The sequence below is a fragment of the Aphelocoma coerulescens genome, chromosome 3 (assembly GCF_041296385.1).
Source record: "Aphelocoma coerulescens isolate FSJ_1873_10779 chromosome 3, UR_Acoe_1.0, whole genome shotgun sequence".
Lineage (NCBI taxonomy): Eukaryota > Metazoa > Chordata > Aves > Passeriformes > Corvidae > Aphelocoma > Aphelocoma coerulescens.
In genome coordinates, this window is record NC_091016.1 from 18,019,178 (window position 1) to 18,041,759 (window position 22,582).

Genomic DNA, 22,582 nt, shown 5'->3' on the forward strand with positions numbered 1-22,582 from the left:
GAGCATTGCTTTCAGTCAATTCCTTCACATTCATGTCACATTCTAGCATGTAGGAGGCACCTTAGCAATTTGCTTTTTTAGCACTATCCCTTAGCAAATAAGCTCTATGGTTTTTTTTCACTCCAACACAGACACTTACTATGTTTTCTTCTTTATATGTGACGTACTTCATGTGATGTCTCATGAAGACAACAGTCAGAATCAGGTAAACAACAGCAAAAACTGTGTGCAGCCAAAGCAGATTATTGCTGTCAGACAAAACGTTAGGAATATGAGCAACATGAAGAAGCAGGTGTCCAACTGATACAAGCAGCTATTAAAATGATAATCAGATCAAAACCTCTCACTGAACACAAAGCAAGAAGAAAAAGGTAGTTACTGGTAGTCAGACACACCTATGCAGATGCCTTGGACAGCCAACAGGATAATTTGCTTATCATAAACTTCTATGGGTCAGGGAGCTACAAAGCAAACAGATACTCTATGACATATTTAGGCAGTGTTTGGCTTTCACTTTTTCATGCAGATGACCTGTAGCACGTATGATGCTATTTGCCAAAATGTTTGTTATTTATTTTTTTATTTACTGTGCTGAGCACATAACTGAACTTTCCTTGAACACAGTCCTTATTCAAATTGAAAACAGACTCATAAAGGGAGTAAATACTGCTTTTCTGATAGCTCCTTCTTCAAAGCTGACAGAAATTCTGTTCAGTGAACAGCTCTTCAGTTTTGCGAAGAGCATTAATTATTGCAATTAAACTAAAATACAGGAACCTATTTTACAGATGAAAAAACCCAACCCAACCAAGAAAAATAATCTCCATTAGTTATTTGGTTTCATAATGTGGTTTAACAAAACAAACTCTGTTGGACATAGTGTCATGGATGGGTGTGGATTGATCAAGTAATAAATTAGAAGACTTGTGCAGCTTCGTGATGCAACTATTTTACAGATTTTTAAAAGACATAGAAGTCATTTTAATTGTAATCTCAGAGACATGCACACACATAAATCTAATGTAAGGGAATTTAAATCATCCCAGTAACACATTCCAGCTATCAGCTTCACCTTCCTTCTGAGGCATGGTTCCTCTTCATGGGGAAATTTCTGAAAATAATATCACTAGGTGTGCAGTCATTAGCCAAGAGAAACATGTTGTGTGAGAAGAGGGAGCTGAGAGACTAGAAACCCAGTCTCAAGATTTCTTATCAGCACTGTAAGTGCACATCCTGAAGCAGAACATATCCCAGTTTAAACTGATGCGGGGGGATTAAGTTATTCTAACCCCATGAGCAATGCTGCAAATAGCAATTCCTGTGTTTAGAGACCATGGCAGGAAACATCAGCATGAAGGGACTCTGCAAGACTTACTTACCTAGTCTGTAAGTTTACTATAGTTGTTCTTCCAAAACTATAGGGATCTTTATCTAAGAAGAACAAAAACAAGTAGGAAAATTAACTGGTGCAACAGTTACTGTCAGAAACCCAGCTTCTATTCTATTTTTTAAAGAAGTTGTTATATTTCTTTTTAATGCTGAGCAAGTTCACTGATAAAAAGACTTAGAATGATAATCAACGTTGGTTTACTCTGCACTGCACTTTAAAGTTGGAAAAAACACCCCCAGATTATACCACCTTCGAGCCATCAAGAAAAACAGTAGATTGTTTTGAAAATCTGAACACTAGATCTTTGAAGCAGTTCCTTTTCTCCCTCCCTTCATGTCCACTAACAACATTGCTTAGGGACTGAACATATTTCCTTCATGTTTTTCTTTCATCTTAACTGATTTCTTATCTCAGGCTTTTAAGATGCATTAATTCAATGTTGACAAAGCAATGCCGATAACCTTGATAAGGTCAAAAATGGGTTTACATGACATTATTTCTCTAGACTGTCAAGTATTTTAAAAAATGATAATGCAAGTGAGGGAAAATTGAGTAAATGTTCATAAAGAAAAAAGAGTTAAGTGTATCTGGAAAGCTAAACAATCCTTCTGGCCCAGACTGTTAAAACACATTGCAAGTTACATTAGCTGTATTTCCTAGACTCACAGAAGTTAATGCAGAAAAACAGAAGCTGTATTGTCCTGCTTTAATAGAAACATTAATATCAATATAAATATTTATTAATATATTATAATTATTAATAAATATTTATTAATATAAATATTTGTTATTTATATAGATATATTATCTTATATTTATATAAATATAATATAATAAATAATAAACATTTATTAATAATTATATAAACAGAGAATTACCAAGAAAGAGCTCATAAAAGGGAAGTCAGAGATGGAAGTTCCACAGGGAAACAATACAAAAAGGAAAAGGTACAATGTATCCTATTACAGACAAGAGCTATGTCACAAAGTTCTTAAAAGCCCTGAACAACACTTTAAACATGATCTTGATGAGACTGATACAAAGCCAGGTATAAAATGGGATTGTAAGGGCCCATTATCAAAAATGGAAGAGTGTATAAACAGGGTTTAACAGAGTCCTCACTCAAAGAACTCAGTATTCCCATCAGCAAACTGAATGGCAGACTAGGAGACATGATTATTGTATTTGTAGGTGCCACACTGGAAGACATAATCAGGACTAGACTGCAAGAAACATGAAATTAACTTTACCTAGTCAGCATTGACAATGTCTCTGCAAGATTTGTCCAACTTTGAGACACAAACCAAGACTTAAAGGAACAATGGGAGACTGTGTAGCTAGATTAAAACAAAAATTCAAGGCATGGCTAATGATTTTATGATCAGCCAAATGGAAAACATTGCTCATTAAAGACCAAATTAACTGGCCAGTTTATGAAAACGAGGAAAAAGCAGACAAACAACCTCATGTTTATAATCCTCAAACAGCTACAAGGATTTTGCAAAGAGGAAAAGAATAATCTATTATGTCCAGTGACAGGTCAAAAAACTGATTTTAAATTAATTGAAGCAAAAGAGGTTCAGACTGGATACTAGAAAAAGATTTCTCAGCAGTGAAGATGTTTTCCATTGACAATCACCACCAATAAAAATCATAATGACAAACACCAGTTAAGAGGACATGGGTAAAGTTAATCCTGCCTTGAGCCTTTTAAGTCTTGTCATCTATGTCTGCACGAGGTCTGCAATCTTGTTTCTGACAACTGTTTAAAGAGCCCCCTACACTCACACAAATTTCCCATCAGACTAAGGGGGTGTGTTGGGTTTGTGTGGCCAGGTTTTGGTAATGGTGGGGCTACACAGGTGGATTCTATGAGAAGCATTCTCCATATTCCATAAGCTAATTCCAGCCAGCTCCAGGACAGACCCACCGCTGGCCAAGGCCAAGCCAGTAAGGAATGATAGTAACACCTCTGTGATAACATATTTAAAAAGGAGAAAAATGTTGTTGTGCAGATCAAATTGCAGTCAGAGTAGAGCAGAGTGAGAATATGTGAGAGGAAGAGCTCTGCAAACACCAAGGTCAGTGCAGAAGGAGGGGCAGGAGGTGCTTCAGGCACCAGAGCAGAGTTTCCCCTGCAGCCCGTGGTGAAGTGTACCATGGGGATCCAGAGCTCCACCTGCAGCCTGTGGAGAAGACCTGCTCTGGAGCAGGGGATGCCTGAGAGGAGGCTGTATTATCCTGTGGGAGGCTTGGGCTGGAGGAGGGTCCTGGCAGGGCCCTGTGGACCCATGGAGAGAAGAGCCCATGCTGGAGCAGGTTTCCTGGCAGCACTTGTGACCCTGTGGGGGACCCACGCTGTGCCTGAAGGACTGCATCCTGTAGAAGAGTGACCTCTGCTGCAGCAGTTTGTGAAGACAGCATCCAGCCAGGGTCAACCCATTACAGTGGTTAAAACACCACCTTATTAAGTCCACCAAAATAAATTTTTTAAAAATCTTAAGAGATTTTACTATTATATAAAATAAAGAATTCTTCTCAGAAGCCAAAAACCGAAAGTTCTTACCGAGTAGATCACCCGATAGGTTGACAGGCAGTATCACACACACGGACAAAATGCTGATAGCAATCAGCAAGCAGATGATGTGACGCTGGAAGGCGAGGTAATGGATGGCATCTTCACCACACCTCTCATGAATCTCATCATCACTGCATCAGACACAGAAAAGCACATGGTCAGCCCACTCAGTCTTCTTGGGAGTGGTTTATGAGCACACATTAAATCCTCACTCTACTCAGTGACATCCCCATCCTCATCAATCCCTACTGGCTTTCAAAATGGCCATGTTCTTTCACGTGTAAATTCAGGTTTCAAAAGGGTATTTTTCTTGTGCAGTACCACCATACAAAAATTAACACTAGGGAATTTAAGACTGAAACACTAATCTGAAAAGCAAATATGAACCCAAATTCTTTTGGACTAGAAAAGGACAAAGCCATTTGCTGTGACCTCCTGCTTTATGACCATCACAAGCCTAGCTCCCCAAATTTAAGATCAGTGACAGTATTCACTCATCTCCATAAAGGCTCCCCTGAGAGGAAAATTACAACAGAATCACCTCACTCTTATGACACCCAGGTAACAGGAGATATAAAAGGCTTTGGAATGAACTCTCACCATCTCTCCACTGTCAGCAGATTAGATCATTAAAACAGGAGAACTTGGAAAAGGAAGGAACTGAACTAGCAAAAATAGACAGGCTTAACCCCTACTCCTTTTATATTTCAGTGTATCCAAGCTAAAAATTGATTTATAAAAATCCTTATCTACTAAGCCCCAAGAAACATAAAGAACACACATCACATTCAGTTTCTGGGATACACTGGGATGGCTAGTTAGTCAATTCCAACTAAAGCCCCAACTAAACCACCAGTTCTCCACAGAAACCCTTGCAGGGAAATCACTCTGCCTGCCTGGGGCCCTACTGGCTTCACAGGGGAACACCCACAAAGTACTCTTTGAAGAGTAAAAACCTAGAGTGTAATTATTAGCTCTGAATCCATGTAAATGCCATAGATGCACTCAGATTCACACACTGTCCCAAGATTGGAAAGTCCCTGGGCTGCTAGCAGGACAAGCATAACCCAAAAAAAAGTATTCCCATAATTGTTTTCACTTTCTTTTTTCACTCAGCCAGAGGCACCTGTATCAGTGCTTGTATTGAAATTCTATCTACTCAAAGGGGGAAAAAACCCCCAAATTTTTGAATGAAAACTGCATTTTCAAATTTAAAAAGATCAAAGCAAACCACAGCTCACTATTTCTGTTTCATATACTTACTGCATCCGAAAAGCAGCTGTTATCCAAGAACAAAACCCCTATAAATAAAGAAAGAAGTTTTTAGGAGATAACATACAAAAACCAGAGTCTAATCCCTCCAATTAAGAGAAGTGTTTCTATTAAGCCAAGCTCTTAGCTAAAAAGCCAGTAGTCTGTTGCTCTGAAATACAAGGCTTTAATACAAGTTAATCAGTTAAATGCTTGTTAGAAACACTGCTGTGATTACATTAACAGAAAGGCTTCTTATTTAGGCTTACAAATCCTCCAGTGAAACTGGATAGCAGAATTCACATCTCTGAGCGTCCCACTGTGGTTCAAAAAACCCCCTTCTTTCTCAAAAGGGCTCTTCTTTCAAGTGAACATTATCCAACTAAATAAACACGTTACTCAACAGCTGAAGTTGCTTTAGGGTTTTAAAAAGATGAAGAAAAGTACACAAATACACAAATAGCAGAGCAATCCTGATCAAATACTAGTATGCTTTTGATGTTCACATAAATAATTAATTTCAAGGCTAGATATTAAGTTGATGCAGGTACAGAATGTTAAAACATAGGATGCCACCAATGGACAGCTCTTGCATGCTTCATTCTGAAGTTACAACATGAAATTATAGAGGTGTACCAATTCAAAGATGCCAGAAAGACCATGGAGGGAGCCATTTAAAAGTTTGGCCAAAATATTACCCTCCACTCCAAACCAATTTGATTATTAAGAGTGCACAGCACTATTATTAGCCTCACACTTGCACCCAGTTTTCTCAACACTGTGAGGAAAACAATGTACTATACAGAGCAACTAGGTATTATTTGCAATGTGAACACAATGTAACTTTTTGAACTGTTATCCAAATACAAATTATTTACTAGTCTTTTTCCACTCTCCCCTCCCCCTTTGAAACATTAACATTTAGTCCCTCTCTAAATTAAAAAAAAAAAACAACAAAACAACAAACCAGACTTAGAAACAATGACACAAGATACTGGTTTATGATATATGGCAATAGTTTGTCAGGAAACAGAGATTATGCGTGGCTCTATAAAAACACAGCAAACGATGCATTAATAACTTTTGCACAGAGATGAATTTCCAGTTTAATGATGGTTCATTGGACTATATGGAATGGCAAATAACTGCAGACTCCATTAAACAGATTCCATTCAGAAAGTATTATCTGAACTCTAGAATACTTACCTTATCATATTCAAGATCTTCAGGTACTGATGATGATGTTGACAATCGGTTGTACCTTGATTCACTAAAATACATTAAATGATACTTTTAATTATCTTTAATGACAGGTGATGGAATTCTACAGAATTATTTCAATTTTAACAATCCTGACTAAGGGAAGTAGTACAAACACACTTTTTCACTTATGAGAGCTGTGGTTTTCACCTTGTAGCACACACTGATTATAGTAACTTGTGGATGTCTCATGTTGAACAGAGAGGACACGTGAGCTCCCGACACAAGAGCACATATTGAACTAGAAAGAAAATAACACTTTGGGGGGATATTAAACCTACAGTGATATAAGAGAATGCAACACAGGTGTGGGAGCCTAGCCAGGATCAGATTTGCAAGCTGGCTTCCTGTTTGGATATTCCTCACTACAAGACAACACCTCTTTTCCCTCCACCTTCCTTCCTTCGGCCACTACTCACAATTTCTCCAATCAATTAAACCCCTGCAAATCACCTCCGTACATAAACAGTCCTGTAGCAAGGCTAGAAACATTTAGAAACTCTGTAGCCCTCAAAAGTAGCAGAGTGCCTGTTTTCAGTTTGTTGCTAAAAAGAAATGTTGCAATGGTAATTACACAACAACAACGTGTTAGAATTGAGTGTCTTCCTAGGTGTCTCTATAATTTTGACCAGCCAGCTCAGCTCGCAGTCCAGCAGGACAAAAACACAGGCTCCTAGGTGTCTGACTGCTCCAGGGCCTGTGGATCCCAGGCCTCCACAGCCCAGTACCAGAGCACCTTCATCACTTCTGCCTCAGCCAGCTGGATTAAAGCCTTCTCAGTTATTGCCCGTTTTATTTTACATCATCTACCTTTCACAACTGTACATGGATTCCTAAAAGCAGGTTTTGAGTTCTTTCCTGTTGCTCAGTTGTGAATTTACCACAACTTGATTGCACCAGGAAGAGGCTCACTGTTAAAGTTTCCCCACTTCGCAGACAGACAGTTTAGATTTTAAACATCCTAACATATCATCTTACAGAAAAAAAAAAAAAAAAAAAAAAAAAAAAAACAAACCCAAAAGATCATTTGAAATGTTACTAAAAATCAGTGAAGAATTTCAGAAACCTGCAACAGTATGTTTTTATTTTTGAGCCCTTGGAAAATTTTGTGGCACGGGCTGTGCAGGGAGCTCAGGGAACAGGGCTTGAGCCAAGATAAACAAAATGGTTAATATCCCTCTGCACAGAAACACACTGCAAACATCAATGTGCAGCATGTCATCTAACATGACAAGCAGCCTACTTCCTTACCCGCACTTCCTTAACTCACAGCTGTGGGATGAAATTCATGGCAATGGCAAACACAGGACTTTGGGCTGAAACCACAAACAGTAACTCTCTGAGGGGGATCTATTCCACACAAAGCAGCGTGAGGGCATTTTTAACAAACAAGTGCATGTGATTACAAACACATCTAATTGATACAAATGCACCTAATGTAAGCCACATTTACTGTACTTTCCTCCCCACCCCCCAAATGGTTTCAACAAGTCAGTCTGATTGCATTTCTTTTTTACCTTTCAACTTCTGACACCAGAGCAACACGACCGTAGTCCCAGAATCTCTTTCTTATAATGGAAAACAGTAATATTAAAATCTAGAAATAAAAAGGAAGATATTCAAATATTTATTTTTCCCATTTCATAATAATTTTTCTTAGGTGTGTAAGAACTGACAAAAAATGCTGTCCTAGCTCCTAAATCAATTATCACATGCCAGCCACCTCAGTGGTGCCCATGCTACAGACCAATCAGTCTGTGACCAAAGGACCAGGACAGCTGCCTTCCTGTTCTAATTTAAAAAGGAGGAGAGCTGCATGCAAAACTATTTCTGAATTGCAAGTGTATGAAGGTTTGTGACAGGAAAAGTAAAAGTAGTACTTGAGAGCAAGTCAAAACTTTCCTGCACATATTTTTACTGTAATTCATTACTTAATGACCAGAACTGTGATGGGACACTTGCAATTTTATTTGCTTTTCAAACAGTGATATAAACAGACTGTAGGGGGCTTAGCTATTTTCTCAAGTTTAAGAATTATTTTTATCTTAAGTAATGTATTATTTTAATTCTCAAACCCCAGAAACTTGTATTTGATCTCTGCAATGTGTTTCTTATCTGCACCCTGTATTTCCCTTTTTGAAAGAGACTAAGAAAACAAGAAAAAGGCTCCATCAGTGAGTATTTCATAGATTCATTTCTTTCCTTTTCTTTTTTTTTTTTTTAAAGAAACAAGTTGCCCTGTAGAAAGTAATGAAGCAACAAAGCCTGTTTTCTATACATGTGTAGCATACGCCCTCACCTTCTGGTTCCTCCTACATCCCATTCCTGTTTGGCTGGAAAGTGGTGTTAGTGATGTAACTTACTGGGATCAAATACTGACTGGCAAGCCAGGATACACGTCCAGATTATCTCTGTGTCAAGATTACACAGCTAATTTCCACATTTCACAATTACTATAACCTTCTTATGAGAGCCTTCCTCCCAACAGGAAGAATTAATGTTGATCTTCCTCCTTCATCTGGTTGTTAAACTTGCTGCAAGCAGGAAAGTTCTCTAGATTCTTTGACAACTTTGGTTGAAATTGGCTATAGTATTCTACAGTTATGAGGTAGGACTGCCAGACAAAACTGGGAAGACAATGAAATATATAAACCTCACTTCCTTTGGAAACCATCCTCAAAATAACATATCAGAAACCCATCAACTGACAGTTACTAAAAGGATATGCAGTAAACATGTCATGAAAATAAGAATACAGGAGTGGATAAGTAATTTTCAGTACTTGGTACTCGAGGAAGAGAGGAGCCTTCTGCACTGCATCCAACTCTCTACCTAACACTGAGTGCAGAGTTCAACAGCAAGGAACTCAAAAGCAGAGACTCAGGGTCTTAAAACTGAGCCACAGCTTAAAAAAAAAACAAAGTCCCTCCAAACACTTCAACTAAATCTTATTAAACGCTGAGATGCTGATCACACAGAGCTGCAAATGCTGTACATCCTCAGAAAATGGATTTATGGTAGCATACACCAAATCAACAGCAAAGAATGCCACTACATAACCATTAGGAACATCCTCTACATTCCTACAGAGCTACCAGCTCAGACCACAGGTACTTTAAGTTTCTTTACAGCAGATTTTGAGAACTAAGAAACTATGTCATACCTTTAGTGTTATTTTACTACCACAGACACTTCTCAGGCCAATTTGCAGGTCTGCAGCCCTGTTTCTGGTGGCTGAAGACCACCTAGACCAAGCTTACAGACATACCCACAAGTTTTATTGCAGTCTCAGGCCTATCCTGGAGCCCCCAGACAGCAATTAATCATATTCCACCTTTAGTCAGGACTGAGCTGGTCAGTACATTATTTCATCTTCATCTACAGCTTCAGGAAATCTAATTTTTAAAAAGTTTGTCTTTCAAAAGGCAGTACAGTATGGAAAATCTGTCATTTCATGATCGAGTTAGTAATGGTGTCTCCTGCCTGAAAATGTACCCAGTACTTAAACCCAAATGTTCTTGCAGGTAAGATAGAACATGAAAATTTGAGTTACAACCACAAAATTCACTGTGAATCCACACACAGACCCGATAACACTGCACTCTCCCTACATCTACACATCCAGCACACAGTGACACCATTATCCCATCTGTGTGCAAACATTTATCAACACTTGCAAAGTGCTTCGATGTTCCCAGGATGGCCTCAACTCATTTCTTATCCCGAACATTCTCAGAAACAAATTCCAACTCGATTAATAAGACAATTCTGAGCAATCTAACTTTTGAGAAGGCCAGAAGTGCTTTGAATACAAGAAACAGAAAACCAGGCTTACAAAAAAGAAGGTTACGTCAAGCAGCAGGACAGTTGGGATTCCACCAAAAGTTACTCCTTGGAGCACCGTGCTGCCCTGGGCAGTGCTGTAGCAGTAAGTCTCATTTGTTCTGTTGAAAGGTTCACTCCTATTCCCGAAGATGCCTAGATGAGACTGTCCAAAACCCAGAAAATAGAAAGGGTTCATTTTGGCTATCCCTTTAAAAGACAAAAAAGAAAAGAAAAGAAAAGGTGAAACCAACCTGTGAAAAGCCTGGTTGGTATTTGTGAGATATACTAATATTACAAGTATAAAAAGTGCAGGAAGATCCAACCAGAAAACTGCTTTGGAAAAGAAGGTGCCTCCTTTGACAATCTCTTCCTTTCACATGTGAAATATTTTGTAATAACTGGCAGGTTCAGGTACCAGCAGTGTCCAGACAAGAATTCCAGACATCCAACAAACCACATCCTCTACAGACATCTGAACACAACAGCAGAAGACCTCTCCCCAAAAAACCTCCCAATCATTTAATCTATGTCATCAAACTACTTATTCCAGCCTGGACTGTGATTCTAGGAATCACACAGGGCATTATATATTCCAACAACAGCAGTTTGAAGATTTTGTTCCTAGTTGATGAGCATGTGCGAATGCACCAGCTTGTGAACTTTGTATTTAAATGTCAAAACCTTGAGATCATTAACAAATTCACCACTAATTCCACAGAAAAGAACTACCTACACAAATACATATGCTCCTTTCTGTTCTTGGAATATTGTGTGATTTTCCTTTTTCAAAATAATTCAACAGAAAGGACAGCACAGTAACTACAGTACGTTTCAAACAAGAAAGAACAAGGAGTATTTCTCAGAGAACAGCCATCTACCTCATTTTAGTCAACTGACCTGATCAGATAATGTAGTAACATACAAGAATGCACGAGATTTGGCTATTGATACAAAGTTCTTTTTATCAGTGCGGGCAATTGCTCTTTTATCTTGGGGCTTTCCACTTCAAACATTTCCTTTCTTGGATCTTATTAACTTGCTGATTCCCAAGTACTGCTTCATGCAGAACACACTTCTGACTGATAAATTCACAAAGAAACCATTTCCCAAATAAAAACTTAATCCTTCAAAAGCAAATATTGTAGGTCCTCATCACACAGGTCCAGGGACACTACTTTTGGGATGTCGTGCCTCTAAGAAGAATGCACATGTTTCTGGCGACAGCACTGTTCTTGATGCTGAAAACAAAACAAAATAAAGAGTACAGATAACTACAAATTCTCCTTTTAAACAGCAGGAAAACAGCATGGAGAATACTCCTCCCAAAACAGCATTTATTTAATGTTGGACCGTGTGACACAGGGAAGAAGAAATTTTGTCTCAGCTGATGTGTTTCATCACAGGGAAAAAAAAAAAAAAAAAAAAAAAAAAGAGAGAGAGAGAACGAAAAAAACCCAACAACGCCCACAAAAGTTGTGCCGTGACTCTATCCTTGATTTCTAAGGACTGAAATTTAGTGCTGACGGAAAAGAAAGTATTTTTGAAGAGCCTTCGGGTATCTCCAGCACAAGCCTGCACGCTAAACTCTAAGTAACACACTGGAGTTTATCTGTCACGGCTTCCAATTCTCGAAAGCTGTTCTTTTTAAACAAGCCAGCTGCCAGGAAGATAAAGGGCAGGGGAAGAGCTCCCACGGGTGGGGCTCCGCCGCAGGAACCCAGCGAGCACAGGCTCCAGAAACGGGGGCCGGCTCCCTGGGAGCTCGGCTGCGCTCCCGGCTCCGGCGGGGACGTGGAGCCGCGGCGGGCGGGGCCGGCTTCCCCAGGAGCGCATTGGAAAGCGCCAGGCTCGCCTCTGGCGCAGGGAGCGGGTCCCTCCGCTCCAGAGCAGGGTGGGCTGGCTCAGCCCCCCGCGGGGAGGGGACGCTGCTCCCGGCGCTGCCCGCCCCGACGCAGCGGCGGGGGTCCCGCTGAGGAGGGGCCGCGCTCGTCTCGCCCGCTGCCCTCCCCGCGGCCCCGCGCAGCGCCGCTCCCGCCCTCGCTTACCTGCGCCGGAGCGGGCTCTCCTATCCCTTCCCTTCCCTTCCCTGCCCTGCCCTCCCGTCCCGTCACCTCACGGACGGTCCCGGCCCCGGAGTTAGGAGCGCCGGCAACAAGTGCCGGGTCTGCGCATGCGTGCGCAGCCCGCGGTCAGCGCTCCCCCGCCCCCGCAGCGCGCTCCCCGCTTCCCGCGGCGGCGCGGCCCCACAGGCCGCTCCCGCCGGGATAGAGCCAGCCCCGCCGGGACAGAGCCGCCCCCGCCGGGACAGAGCCCCTCCGGCCGGGAGAGTGCCGCTCCCACCGGGACAGAGCCACCCCCGCTGGGACAGTGCCCCTCCGGCCGGGACAGAGCCGCTCCCACCGGGACAGGGCCGCCCCCGCGCCTCCCTCACGGAACGGACCCTCAAATAATCGAGGGAAAGCTGCTGTTGCTGTTCAGCCTAGAGAAGAGAAGGCTGCGGGGAGACCTGCTAGCGCCTACCAGTGCCTAAAACCAGAACCAAACAGAGCATTTTATAGCGCAGAAAAAAAAAAATCCTCAAGAAATGTGAGATATGATTTCCAGAGAGATTTCACAACTCCAGGTCTGGTGAAGTGGGCAAGCACGCAGGTGGAAGTGGAGCAGGCCATACACTAAGATCACGGAATCATGGAATACGGTGGTTTGGAAGAGACCTTAAACATCATCCATTTCCAACCCCCCGCCATGGGCAGGGACACCTTCCACTAGAGCAACTTGCTCAGAGCCCCTGGTCTTGAACACTTCCAGGGATGGGCCATCCACAGCTGCTCTGGGCAACCTGTGCCAGTGCCTCACCACCCTCGTAGTGAAGGATTTCTTCCTATTATCTAATCGAAACCTACCTTCTTTCAGTTTGAATCCATTCCCCCATGTCCTATCACTACAGTCCCTCCTTTGCCTGTGTAAAAAGTCCCTCTCCAGCTCTTCTGTAGCCCCCTTCAGGTACTGGAAGGTGTTTTAAGGTCTCCCAGGGGCTTTTCTCCAGGCTGAACAATCCCAGTTCTCTCAGCCCATCTTTGTAGGAGAGGTGCTCCAGCCTTTTGTGCATCTTCATGGTCTCCTCTGCACTTACTCCAACAGGTCCACATCTTTCTTGTGCTGGGGGCCCAAGAGCCAGACTCAGCACTTCTGGTGGGGTCTCATGAGGACAGAGTTGAGGGGGAGAATCACTTTCACTGACCTGCTGGCCACACCTCTTTTGACAGGTAGCCCTGAAATAAATTAATAAATTAATGGTAGTAGCATGAATTTTCCATGAAATATGCATAGCCCCTTGTCTCCACACACCTGTTCATACGCTGTAAATTGGGGAAAAACCCAAGGCCTAGGGAGTTTAAGTTAATGAGTCTATGATAGAGCTGGGATGAGACCCATTCCAAGACATCCTTTACAGGGGTTAATTGTTTCCAGACAACAGGCCAGAAACACTGTACAGCAGGTCCTGCTGTCCACCTCTTCTCTACACTTTATTTTAGTGTTCCCTCAACAGCCATTTGATACCCAGCATTGCCAACCATCCTCATCCTCCTGTGTCTTCATCCTTTGCCCCTGACCGGCATGACTGCCCTCAATGAGCAGCAGGCATACGAGGAAGAAGATTATGGTAATGATGAAAATGTAACTGTTCAGAGGGAACCATGGACCACTTGCCTTCAAAGGTTTGCACCCCTACCTGCAGTCTCATGGATGAAGCAGCAGCGACGTCTTAGACCAGTAACCCACTCTAAAACTAAAAATAATTGGGGCATTGCAAGGTTCTGTCTGATGTTACATTGATCAAAACCTCAGTTATCTGTTGACTTTTATGTTTAAAAGGAATTAATGTCCCAGCTGCCAAGAAGCCACTATCTGCTCTACTTGACAGTCCTGATCCTGCCTCTCCAACTTTAACTCCTTGTGTCCCTGTGTATTCAGACTCCATGGATTACTTAGGGCCCTGCATGCATGGCTGCTGTCCTGCTCCCTGCCATTTTATTAACCCACCATTTTTTTGCTCTGCCAAATCTTTTTTTCACTTTTCAGGAACGCCTGCTCAGTGGAGATCAGTATCTGGCTGTATGTGTGCTATCTGCCTTCTTGCACTGCATCCCACAAGAAGAGAAAAGTCCCAGGTTATCTACAGTCACTGAGAGACATTTCAAGACAGAATTTCATGATTTACCTAGCAGATGCACTGTAGATAATCTGTGGTTTTAAATTGGCTGTAACAATTACACTAGTTAGAAAATGACATGAAAGTTCCCAGCTCAGAGTGGTTCAGATTAATTGCTGGAATAAAGAAATCCCACTGTTTTTGAAGGATGATAATGGTTTTACCTTTAAAGACACTCTCTCCTCTCTAGGGCCATGTTGGTGGGAAAGTTTTTTGGCATGAGTGTAGTAGAGTTATTGTTCCATCCTGCCTTTTCTGTAACAGCTCTTCCTGTGGACAACTTATTTCAAAACAGGATTTCAGAGTGGAATAATTATAATCACTTTCTTTTAAATTAAATTTCACAGATGTAGGTGCAGCAGAGTAGATCTACCATGTAGGTGAAGCCTCAGTGTATGCTTGCAGCTCTTGCACTTCTAGGACCAAAATCTGTTTGCTTGGTTTTCTCACTGATTTCCTAAGCTGTTCATACTCTTGATTCTTGCCAGGTTTTCCAAAATTAAGAAGGCCTTCCTCTGGCTAAATTGTCTTACTCTGTAGTGTAAAATGTGTGATATTCAGTGACCTCAACATTGTAGTCTTGACATTCTTCAGTGTGATGACTTTTGCCTAGCTACAAAATAATTTTTCCCTTTCTTTCTCACAAGAACAGCATCAAGCTTTTGTCATTTGTTTTTGTTCTTCCTCTGTCTAGACAGGCTCTTTAGCTAAGTGGTGTGATTTTGTTTATCTCTAATTTCAACAACAGAGTCACATTTCCCTCCTCCCTACCTCTTGTAAATAGGGTTTTGTTTACCACTGTCTGTTCTTTTGGTGACAAAAGCCACATACTGTCATTAGTTCACAAACGTTTAATTATGTTGCCTAGAGCAGATGGAAAACCACCCTCAGGACCTAGGGAGCAGGTCAGTAGAATCTGAAATCCTTCCATCTTTCTTTTATTTTGCATCCTCCATATCCACTTCAACAGCTCTTTAGCACCAGGTTGAACAAGTGTGCAGTGTATTTACACTTCCATGTGTGACTCTTCCCTTATTTTATTAAATGACCTTATGGCTGAAGAACTCCCTTGTCACTTTAGTTTGATTTATCACAGCAGGAAGTCCCTTGATGGGTGAACTCCCAACAGGACTTCAATAGTCCCTGGAGGTGAGTAGCAGGTGGCCTGATGCTTTGCCATGCGTGGCAGCTCTCGCTGTGGTTTCTTCTCTCTGAAGAAACTCATCAGCCCAGCTTGCTGTTCCTTACTTATCTGCCTATTCAAATATACCTTAATGGATTTAATTCAGGCTTCCAGCCTGGCAGCCCTTTGCTACCTTCTAATCTTTGCCTTCATCTGGCAATCTGTTTACAAGCCTCAGTAGACCACAGGGCTCAGTGCGGGCATTATGGGGTTTTCCTTTGAAAGGTCTGAGCATTAATATGTTTATAATGTAAACAAACAAATAGAAAAACCCAGACAGATAGACAGATTTAAATGTCATAGTGCAAATCAGCAAGCAGCAAGTCTTGATTTAAACTGACAATTTACACTTCTTTTCTCTCTATTCTTTTTAATTGTTTTTGTCATGCTGCTTCTCATTCACAGGTAATATGTTGATTTACAAGGTAGAAATAGCCTTGCATTAAAGTTGGAATGTATTTTTATTAATCAATAGAACTGACTATTATACAAAATATCTAACCTAATATATCTAGCCATGGATGATAGAAATTTGCTTTTCTTTTACATTTTGTGTCAGATAGGAAATGGTGAATGGAGCATTGGTATTGATGCTTGAGCATGATTCATTTTTCTTGTCATCTCCATCAAGTTATACTTGGAATTTTATTAAAATACACAGGAAGCTGCAATCTAAAATAGCAATGCTGAAAAATACAGGAGGAAAAAGCAGGCTTATTGCAACATATTTTGCATAAACTTGATTTATGAAATGATGAATCCGTGAGCTTCCTCATCACTCACCTCTGGGCAGGGTGAGGTTTTAAGCCTTGTTTTTCTGGGATAGTAGCAGGTGTGGAAAATCTCCTCCTGATATATGGGATTGTTAGCTTTATTGTAGCATGCCACAATGCAACCACTGTTGGTGTGACACACTTTGGTACAAAATGAGGGCAAGGTGGCAACGTGGATGACTTCATTGTTCCCTGAACGTACACATTACCTTAATGCTCATCTGTGCATTAACCCCACGTGTATAGAAGCTGAAGGCACCTCATGCATAGGTGGCACAGCACTAGCCATAATTAAGGCAGCTCCCTGAGAGAGAGAGGGAGATGGAGAAACCATCTGTCACAATCTGGTTTGTCCCACTGAAGAGGAGAGCACCTGGCCACACGAGCCATTTATCAGGGACCAGGTGTACTTTTTACCAGTCTGAAATATCAAACCACTCAGAGCTTGTAAAGTTTTCATGTTCCCAGGCACAGCATACATTGGTTTTAGGGAAGAACTCCAGTGTCCTTGAGAGCCTCTGTGCTCCACAGGTGTCCTCACTGTACATAGTGACTCCTGTTTCAACAGTACTGAGGTGAGCCCTGGACAGAATTTAGCATCCTTGCCTTAAGTTCTGCTTTCCCTGGAGCACAAAGACAAGTGGTTGCTTGTGCAGGAGCCATAGAACACTCCAGGAGATCTTGCAGTCTAAACCATTGGTGGGTCAATTCAGCTGGGTTTGCTGCAGCCTTGGATTGAGAGCAAATTTTTGTGAAGCAAGCTCTGAAATCCTGAGTTTGATCCAAATAGGTCAGAAGAGGAACATTAGTTTTTCCCTTTTTATTTTTTTCTTTCCAAACACTACTCTGTCTGACAGCTTTGAAGAAACTGCTCATTAAACTGGTTGGTTTGCTGTATCCACTCTCTATCTGCAGAGAGCCCAGTGAGATTCCCAGCTTTTAGACATAAGAAGTCTGTTCCAAGGCCTTGGTGACAACTCTTCCTGGTTCCCTGGCTTGATTTCCCTTAAAATATCATCATCAAGCATGCTACTTGATCATTTATAAATTTGTAGATTAAATCGTTTTTTCAAGGACTTTTATAATGAGTAGTCTTTTTTTTTTTTTTCTGTTGGGCAAGAATTCCCCCTTCCCACTTCTGGATTTACAGATGAAAAAAATTCCATGTCCAAACTGTGAGGATTTCAAAGAGCTGGAAATGTCTGTGTTACAATTTCCACTGCAGCAGCGACTTGGCTCCTTTGCAGATGGAGCAGACGAGCACAGGGGGCCCCTAATGACTGCAGGATGATCCTGGGGAGCCCAAGCAGGGGGTCAGGTGCCAGGGATGCAAAGGGCAAGTGGCTGGGGTGACTTGGTGTCAGGATGCAAACTGGCTTAAGCAGGAAGCTGTGAAGAGCTGTGGCCGTGGCAAACAGCCACGACCAAGGGCAGTGAGGCCTTTTCCAGCAAGGAAGCTGCTGAACCCGGGGGCCTGGCTTTAACAGAGCGTGAGTGGAAATGGTGGGGAGCAGCAGCATCCACGCAGTTCCAAGTGCATGACAGCTGCTGGAGGCACACCACAGGCACATGGATCCTTGCTGTGGGCTTTCTGGCACCTCCACTTCAGGGAAACAGAGTTGCCTAAATCTGTCCATTCCTTAGTATGTAATTACATGTTGGACATATTACCACCATACTTTCTGATTTTCCCATTCTTGTCCCTCCCTGTCCACTCTTTCCTTCCTCTATCTACTGTATTTTATTTCCTCCCCCCATTCATTCTTTCTCATATTTCCATTTCTTTGATTCTTTTACTTTCTTTTCTTTCTGCTTGATCTTTCTCCTTTCAAATGTATGCAAAGGATATAAAGCTATTTCCTCGCATCTCTTCCAGCTGGGCTTGGCATGTTTGACTTTGCCTCATGAGTGGGAGTGTGGCCTAATCTGTGTAAAAAGGGAAAGTAATGTAGTCACTGCAAGCTGAGCAGCTTGAACACACAGGTGATCTATGGATCACTGGAGAACTTCCTTCCCTGTAACAGATGGCAAGAGGGACATGGCTTGTTTTACTAGCTTGATTACACACAGTAATTATTAGAGTCTATTGGTGATTGGAGTTTTGTTGATAGAAGCTGTGGTTGGCTGGTGCCTTTGAAAATCAGCTTATTTATTTTGGTGTCTAAATATGGACTTGAAAATTTTGGCCAAGGCAATTTGCTCAAGGTCGTAATCCTGACTCAGGGACAGAACTGGGAAGAGAGCCCAGATGTTTTCAGCTCTCCTTTCCTACTGATGTTATGTACCATCTCAGTAAAGCAGATGTTTATAGTTAGATTCACTAAAGTAGATACTCATATATTTGGGTTATATATCCGATTATGATAGAGTGAGTTGTCAGAATTAACCTGGGAGAAGTTAAGAGCAGGTCCAGTAAAGTGGCCCAGTTTCTGGAATGAGATGAACTCCAGGATGGAAGAAAGGGTCAGTGTTACATGGGAATGCCTAGGCAAAATATTCCTGCCTTCACAACATGGTGCACCTTTTCTTTTACACCCTGTCTGGGTCAGTTCCTGGGACTGTGCAGCCACAGCTAAGAGAGTAGGTGCTGCATGCAGAGCCCTGGCATGAGCAGACCTAAGGTTCAAGGAAAAATGTTCTGGGCAACAGTGAGCCAGGTTGATTGTAATTCCTTTACACTGTAGTTCCTGTGAAGATTAGAAGAGTTTCATACATCAATGTAAGATCTTGAACTTACTAATCAAATTATCATCGTGAGAGCATTTCTCAGAGGACATGAAATTGTTAGGGAATTGTTAAGGAACCAGTTCCCATCCACTTAGGAAACAAGACAACTGTATTCTGTTATTGCTGTGGTTTCTAGATCAGTTTCAAGGCAAGCCTAAGCAATAGTATATTTTCATGTCCTGTTATGAATCACAGCATTTTCTCATTCAGGACAGCAAGTGTTCAACAGTTTACCAGCCTGGGAACACAATGAAGGCCAGAGGTAAGCTTTCCTACCACAAGGGACTGAAAACCAATCAAACAGTGAAGCCTTCAAAGAGTTTTAAGAGCACATTTTATGGGTCTGCTTCACATAATGATTTTCAGATTCCTTCTATCAGATTATTCTATCAAACTGAACTTCCTTGCAAACACTGTTTTCATGTAGTCTGCCACTGAGGTGTTCCAACAGATCTGGTCAAAATGATCAAGTGTTTCAAATTAATTCTCAGGTTATCTATGTCTCTGCTCAAATTGTAGTAATTATTTCTAGTTTTGCTGTCACAGGGTAAAATACTCCTTGTTCTATTTTAGAGTCAAAGCAGAGAAAAGGGACTAAGCACCCAAGTTTTGCTCAATGGAAAATGGACTCTAAATTTCTTCTTGTACCTTTGAAAAATCTTCTCTACGTGTATGATTTGTCAAAAGACTCTGAATTCTGAACTGGCAGCTGCTGAAGCTAAGAGCCATGCTGCATAGATAAAATAAATTTTAGTCACCATGTCTTTAGTTATTCGGCCTGGAAGGCTGACAGATGCCAGCTTCAAATACATGGCATTTCCTGCAGAGTCACATGTCAAAGCCAAATTTAAGGTTCAGAAATGCATTTGGTTGCTCTGTGGAAATGTTGGCCATTCCTGGATTAATGGTTTTGAATAAGCAAATGGTAAGGTAAGAAAAGGAGAAAAAAAAAACCCAAGCAACTGAAGTTTGTGTTTCACGCTTCAAGTGACTTGGCCAAGTGTGGCTAAATTCCCTTTTAAAATCAAGTGACCATGATGCATCTCCCAGGGTGCTGCAGTATGAATGCTAAAAGGATTAAAACTGGTCAGGTCACAGAGCTTTATTTTTTTCTCTTTTAAGGGATATGTTATATCCGAGATCTTATACTCCTTTACATAGATATGAGTACATGGCAGGAAATTATATAATTTAACCTGCCTCATGAAGTAAAATACCTTTTTCTGTTCTGTTTTGGAGCCAAATACACAAAAATGGTGTTTTCTTCAGTTCTTTTCTGCTGAATCCTTTTTAATTAAAGAGTAATAACATTAAAGAATGTTACAAATCAATACCACGATAATATAAATATGTAAATGAAAACAGCTTTATTGTAGCTGCTTGAGTAGGAGCAGTCTATCCACACACCCTCCTTTCTGAACATTGCAGTGCTATTTGAAAAGAAAAGAAAATTAGGAGGCTATTTTGATATTCGTTGCTGTGCAATTCTCAAAGGTGTAACGAAGTACCCGAGCCAGACAGAAGGGGAATGAATGAACAGGATAAATAATAAATCACCACTAATAGTAACCAGCTCACTAGATTTTAAAAATGAGTTAATGATTTGAAATTTTATTAACAGCTCTAAAATCTTTTAAAATGCATTTCAAGAAAGCTGCAGGCCTTTAAGACCATTCTCCGAAGACGTGTCAGCACTCTGAAGACAAAGAAAAGCTTCCTGCAAAAGTTCAGTGCAGTGTTTACAGCCAGCCAAGCCTGCCTCTTTCTGCTTAAAAAGAATGGACATTAAACATCAGAATGAGGGATTATAGTCTGATCCAGATCATAATTTCCAAGATTATTTTGTATCTCTTGAAACTCCTGCCTCTTCTGGAAACCTCTCAGACATCTTGTCCCAGTATGAGCCCAGCTCACCCAGAGCTCAGACAAGCAGGCCCGGCGTTGTTGCTGGGCCCCTTCAGAACTCTACCTCAGCATCCTTTTGCTCACAGCCCTGGTGTGCTGTTAACATCAAGGACAAAAGCCATGTGCAAGTAATTATTTTTGAAACTGAATGCATCTGAGTTCCATGGTGTAAAACCCACTGACATGCAATAGCCCCAAGGTCACTTCAGCAACAGATGTTACAGATGGAAAACAACCCTGTGAGTAGTTTAGCTCATTTTCCTGTTGTTGCAGGTATCTTTTTGCCAATCAGTAGGTTTGCTAAGGCACTGCCCAATTTTGAATATCTCAATGAGAACTAGCAGAAGTCTTTGGGCAGCTGCTCTTCACTCCATCTGATATACCAGATTAGAGAAGTCTAAACTATTTATCAATTCTGTCCTGTCATCTCTGTGCTTGTTATCACTTAATTTTGCCTTCTACAATCTTGCATTGGGTTTTGTAATTTTCTGTGCAAGTAACAGCCCTTTTTTAGAGGTTTTTTGCACTCCACTAACAAATTACTGTTTTGCACAACAGCTCGTCATTTTTAGCATAAGAGGTTGCTTTTAGGTCTCATTCATCTTGGCCTTTCTTCCTTATTTTTGGCCTTTGGACAAAAAATATCTTCCAGCAAAGTTAGTAGTGAAAATTATTCAACTTGCATTAACACATACTTCATAATCTTTCTGCCTTTACAGCTTCTTCTGGTAATAGAAATAAATTACAGCTGCTAGAAAACCATGCTATTCTTTCTCTATCTGAGTTGGGGAAAAGTGATTCATTTTCTCTTTTTCTTAGCAAAAGAGGACAGTCTGCTCAGTGAAGCAAAAGTTATTAGAGCTAAAATTAACAGGAGGAAGTACAATCCATAATTAAGCCAGGTTACTCACTGCCACAGATGCAATATGAATACTATTCCAACTGTATCTGCATGACAGGAAAATGGGGACATCACTTAGTTTTTGGAATTCCAATTGCCACACAAACTTGTCACAGAATCAGTAAGGGCTATGGGATGCTGAATTGTTTAGGTGAGAAATGACCTCTAAGATAACCAAGTCCAACCATTAACCCAGCCCTGCCATGTCCACCACTAAACCATGTCCCTGAGTGCCACATATTGGTCACACACGGAGCCCTCACAATGACATTCACTGGAGCACTTTGGTTACAGCCCAGCGTGGCAGCAGGGCAAGTCCCTCCTTGGCAAGGGCAGGGGGAGCCTGGACAGCTTCTCTGAGCCTCACCAGCCCTGCCTAGCCCAGAGGTGGGCATCACTTGCATCATTAAGGCAGGAGCAGCATACTTTTAAAAAAAGCTGATAAACTTCTACAGTGAAAATACAGTTTCAAGGAAAAAGCAGCATTTTAACTAGGCCGATAAATGGGCTCTGATTAGAAATTAAGTGGTGCTCCCACAGAATTCAGCTATTTCTCAGTAATTAGGACATTCTTTA

The 22,582-nt window shown here is 41.4% G+C and overlaps 1 protein-coding gene and 1 long non-coding RNA gene across 3 annotated transcripts in view; one reads left to right on the forward strand and one right to left on the reverse strand.

The window, feature by feature from the left end:
• The window catches only part of TMEM63A (transmembrane protein 63A), a 31,620-nt gene extending 19,121 nt beyond the window's left edge, over positions 1 to 12,499 (reverse strand). The window contains exons 1-9 of one of the 2 annotated variants that reach the window (XM_069009275.1): positions 12,416 to 12,499; positions 11,202 to 11,542; positions 10,315 to 10,511; positions 7,997 to 8,076; positions 6,426 to 6,489; positions 5,232 to 5,269; positions 3,957 to 4,099; positions 1,380 to 1,431; positions 140 to 248 (exon numbers count right to left, since the gene is read on the reverse strand). In XM_069009275.1, the coding sequence (XP_068865376.1) occupies positions 140 to 248; positions 1,380 to 1,431; positions 3,957 to 4,099; positions 5,232 to 5,269; positions 6,426 to 6,489; positions 7,997 to 8,076; positions 10,315 to 10,500 (672 nt within the window). In that variant the 5' untranslated portion in view covers positions 10,501 to 10,511; positions 11,202 to 11,542; positions 12,416 to 12,499. The other variant, XM_069009276.1, reaches the window with a different exon arrangement.
• Positions 12,500 to 15,334: 2,835 nt separating this feature from the next.
• On the forward strand, positions 15,335 to 20,898 carry LOC138107154 (uncharacterized). The gene is made up of 3 exons (XR_011149261.1): positions 15,335 to 15,422; positions 19,411 to 19,462; positions 20,822 to 20,898. It is a non-coding gene; the product is annotated as an uncharacterized lncRNA (long non-coding RNA).
• Positions 20,899 to 22,582: the final 1,684 nt, after the last annotated feature.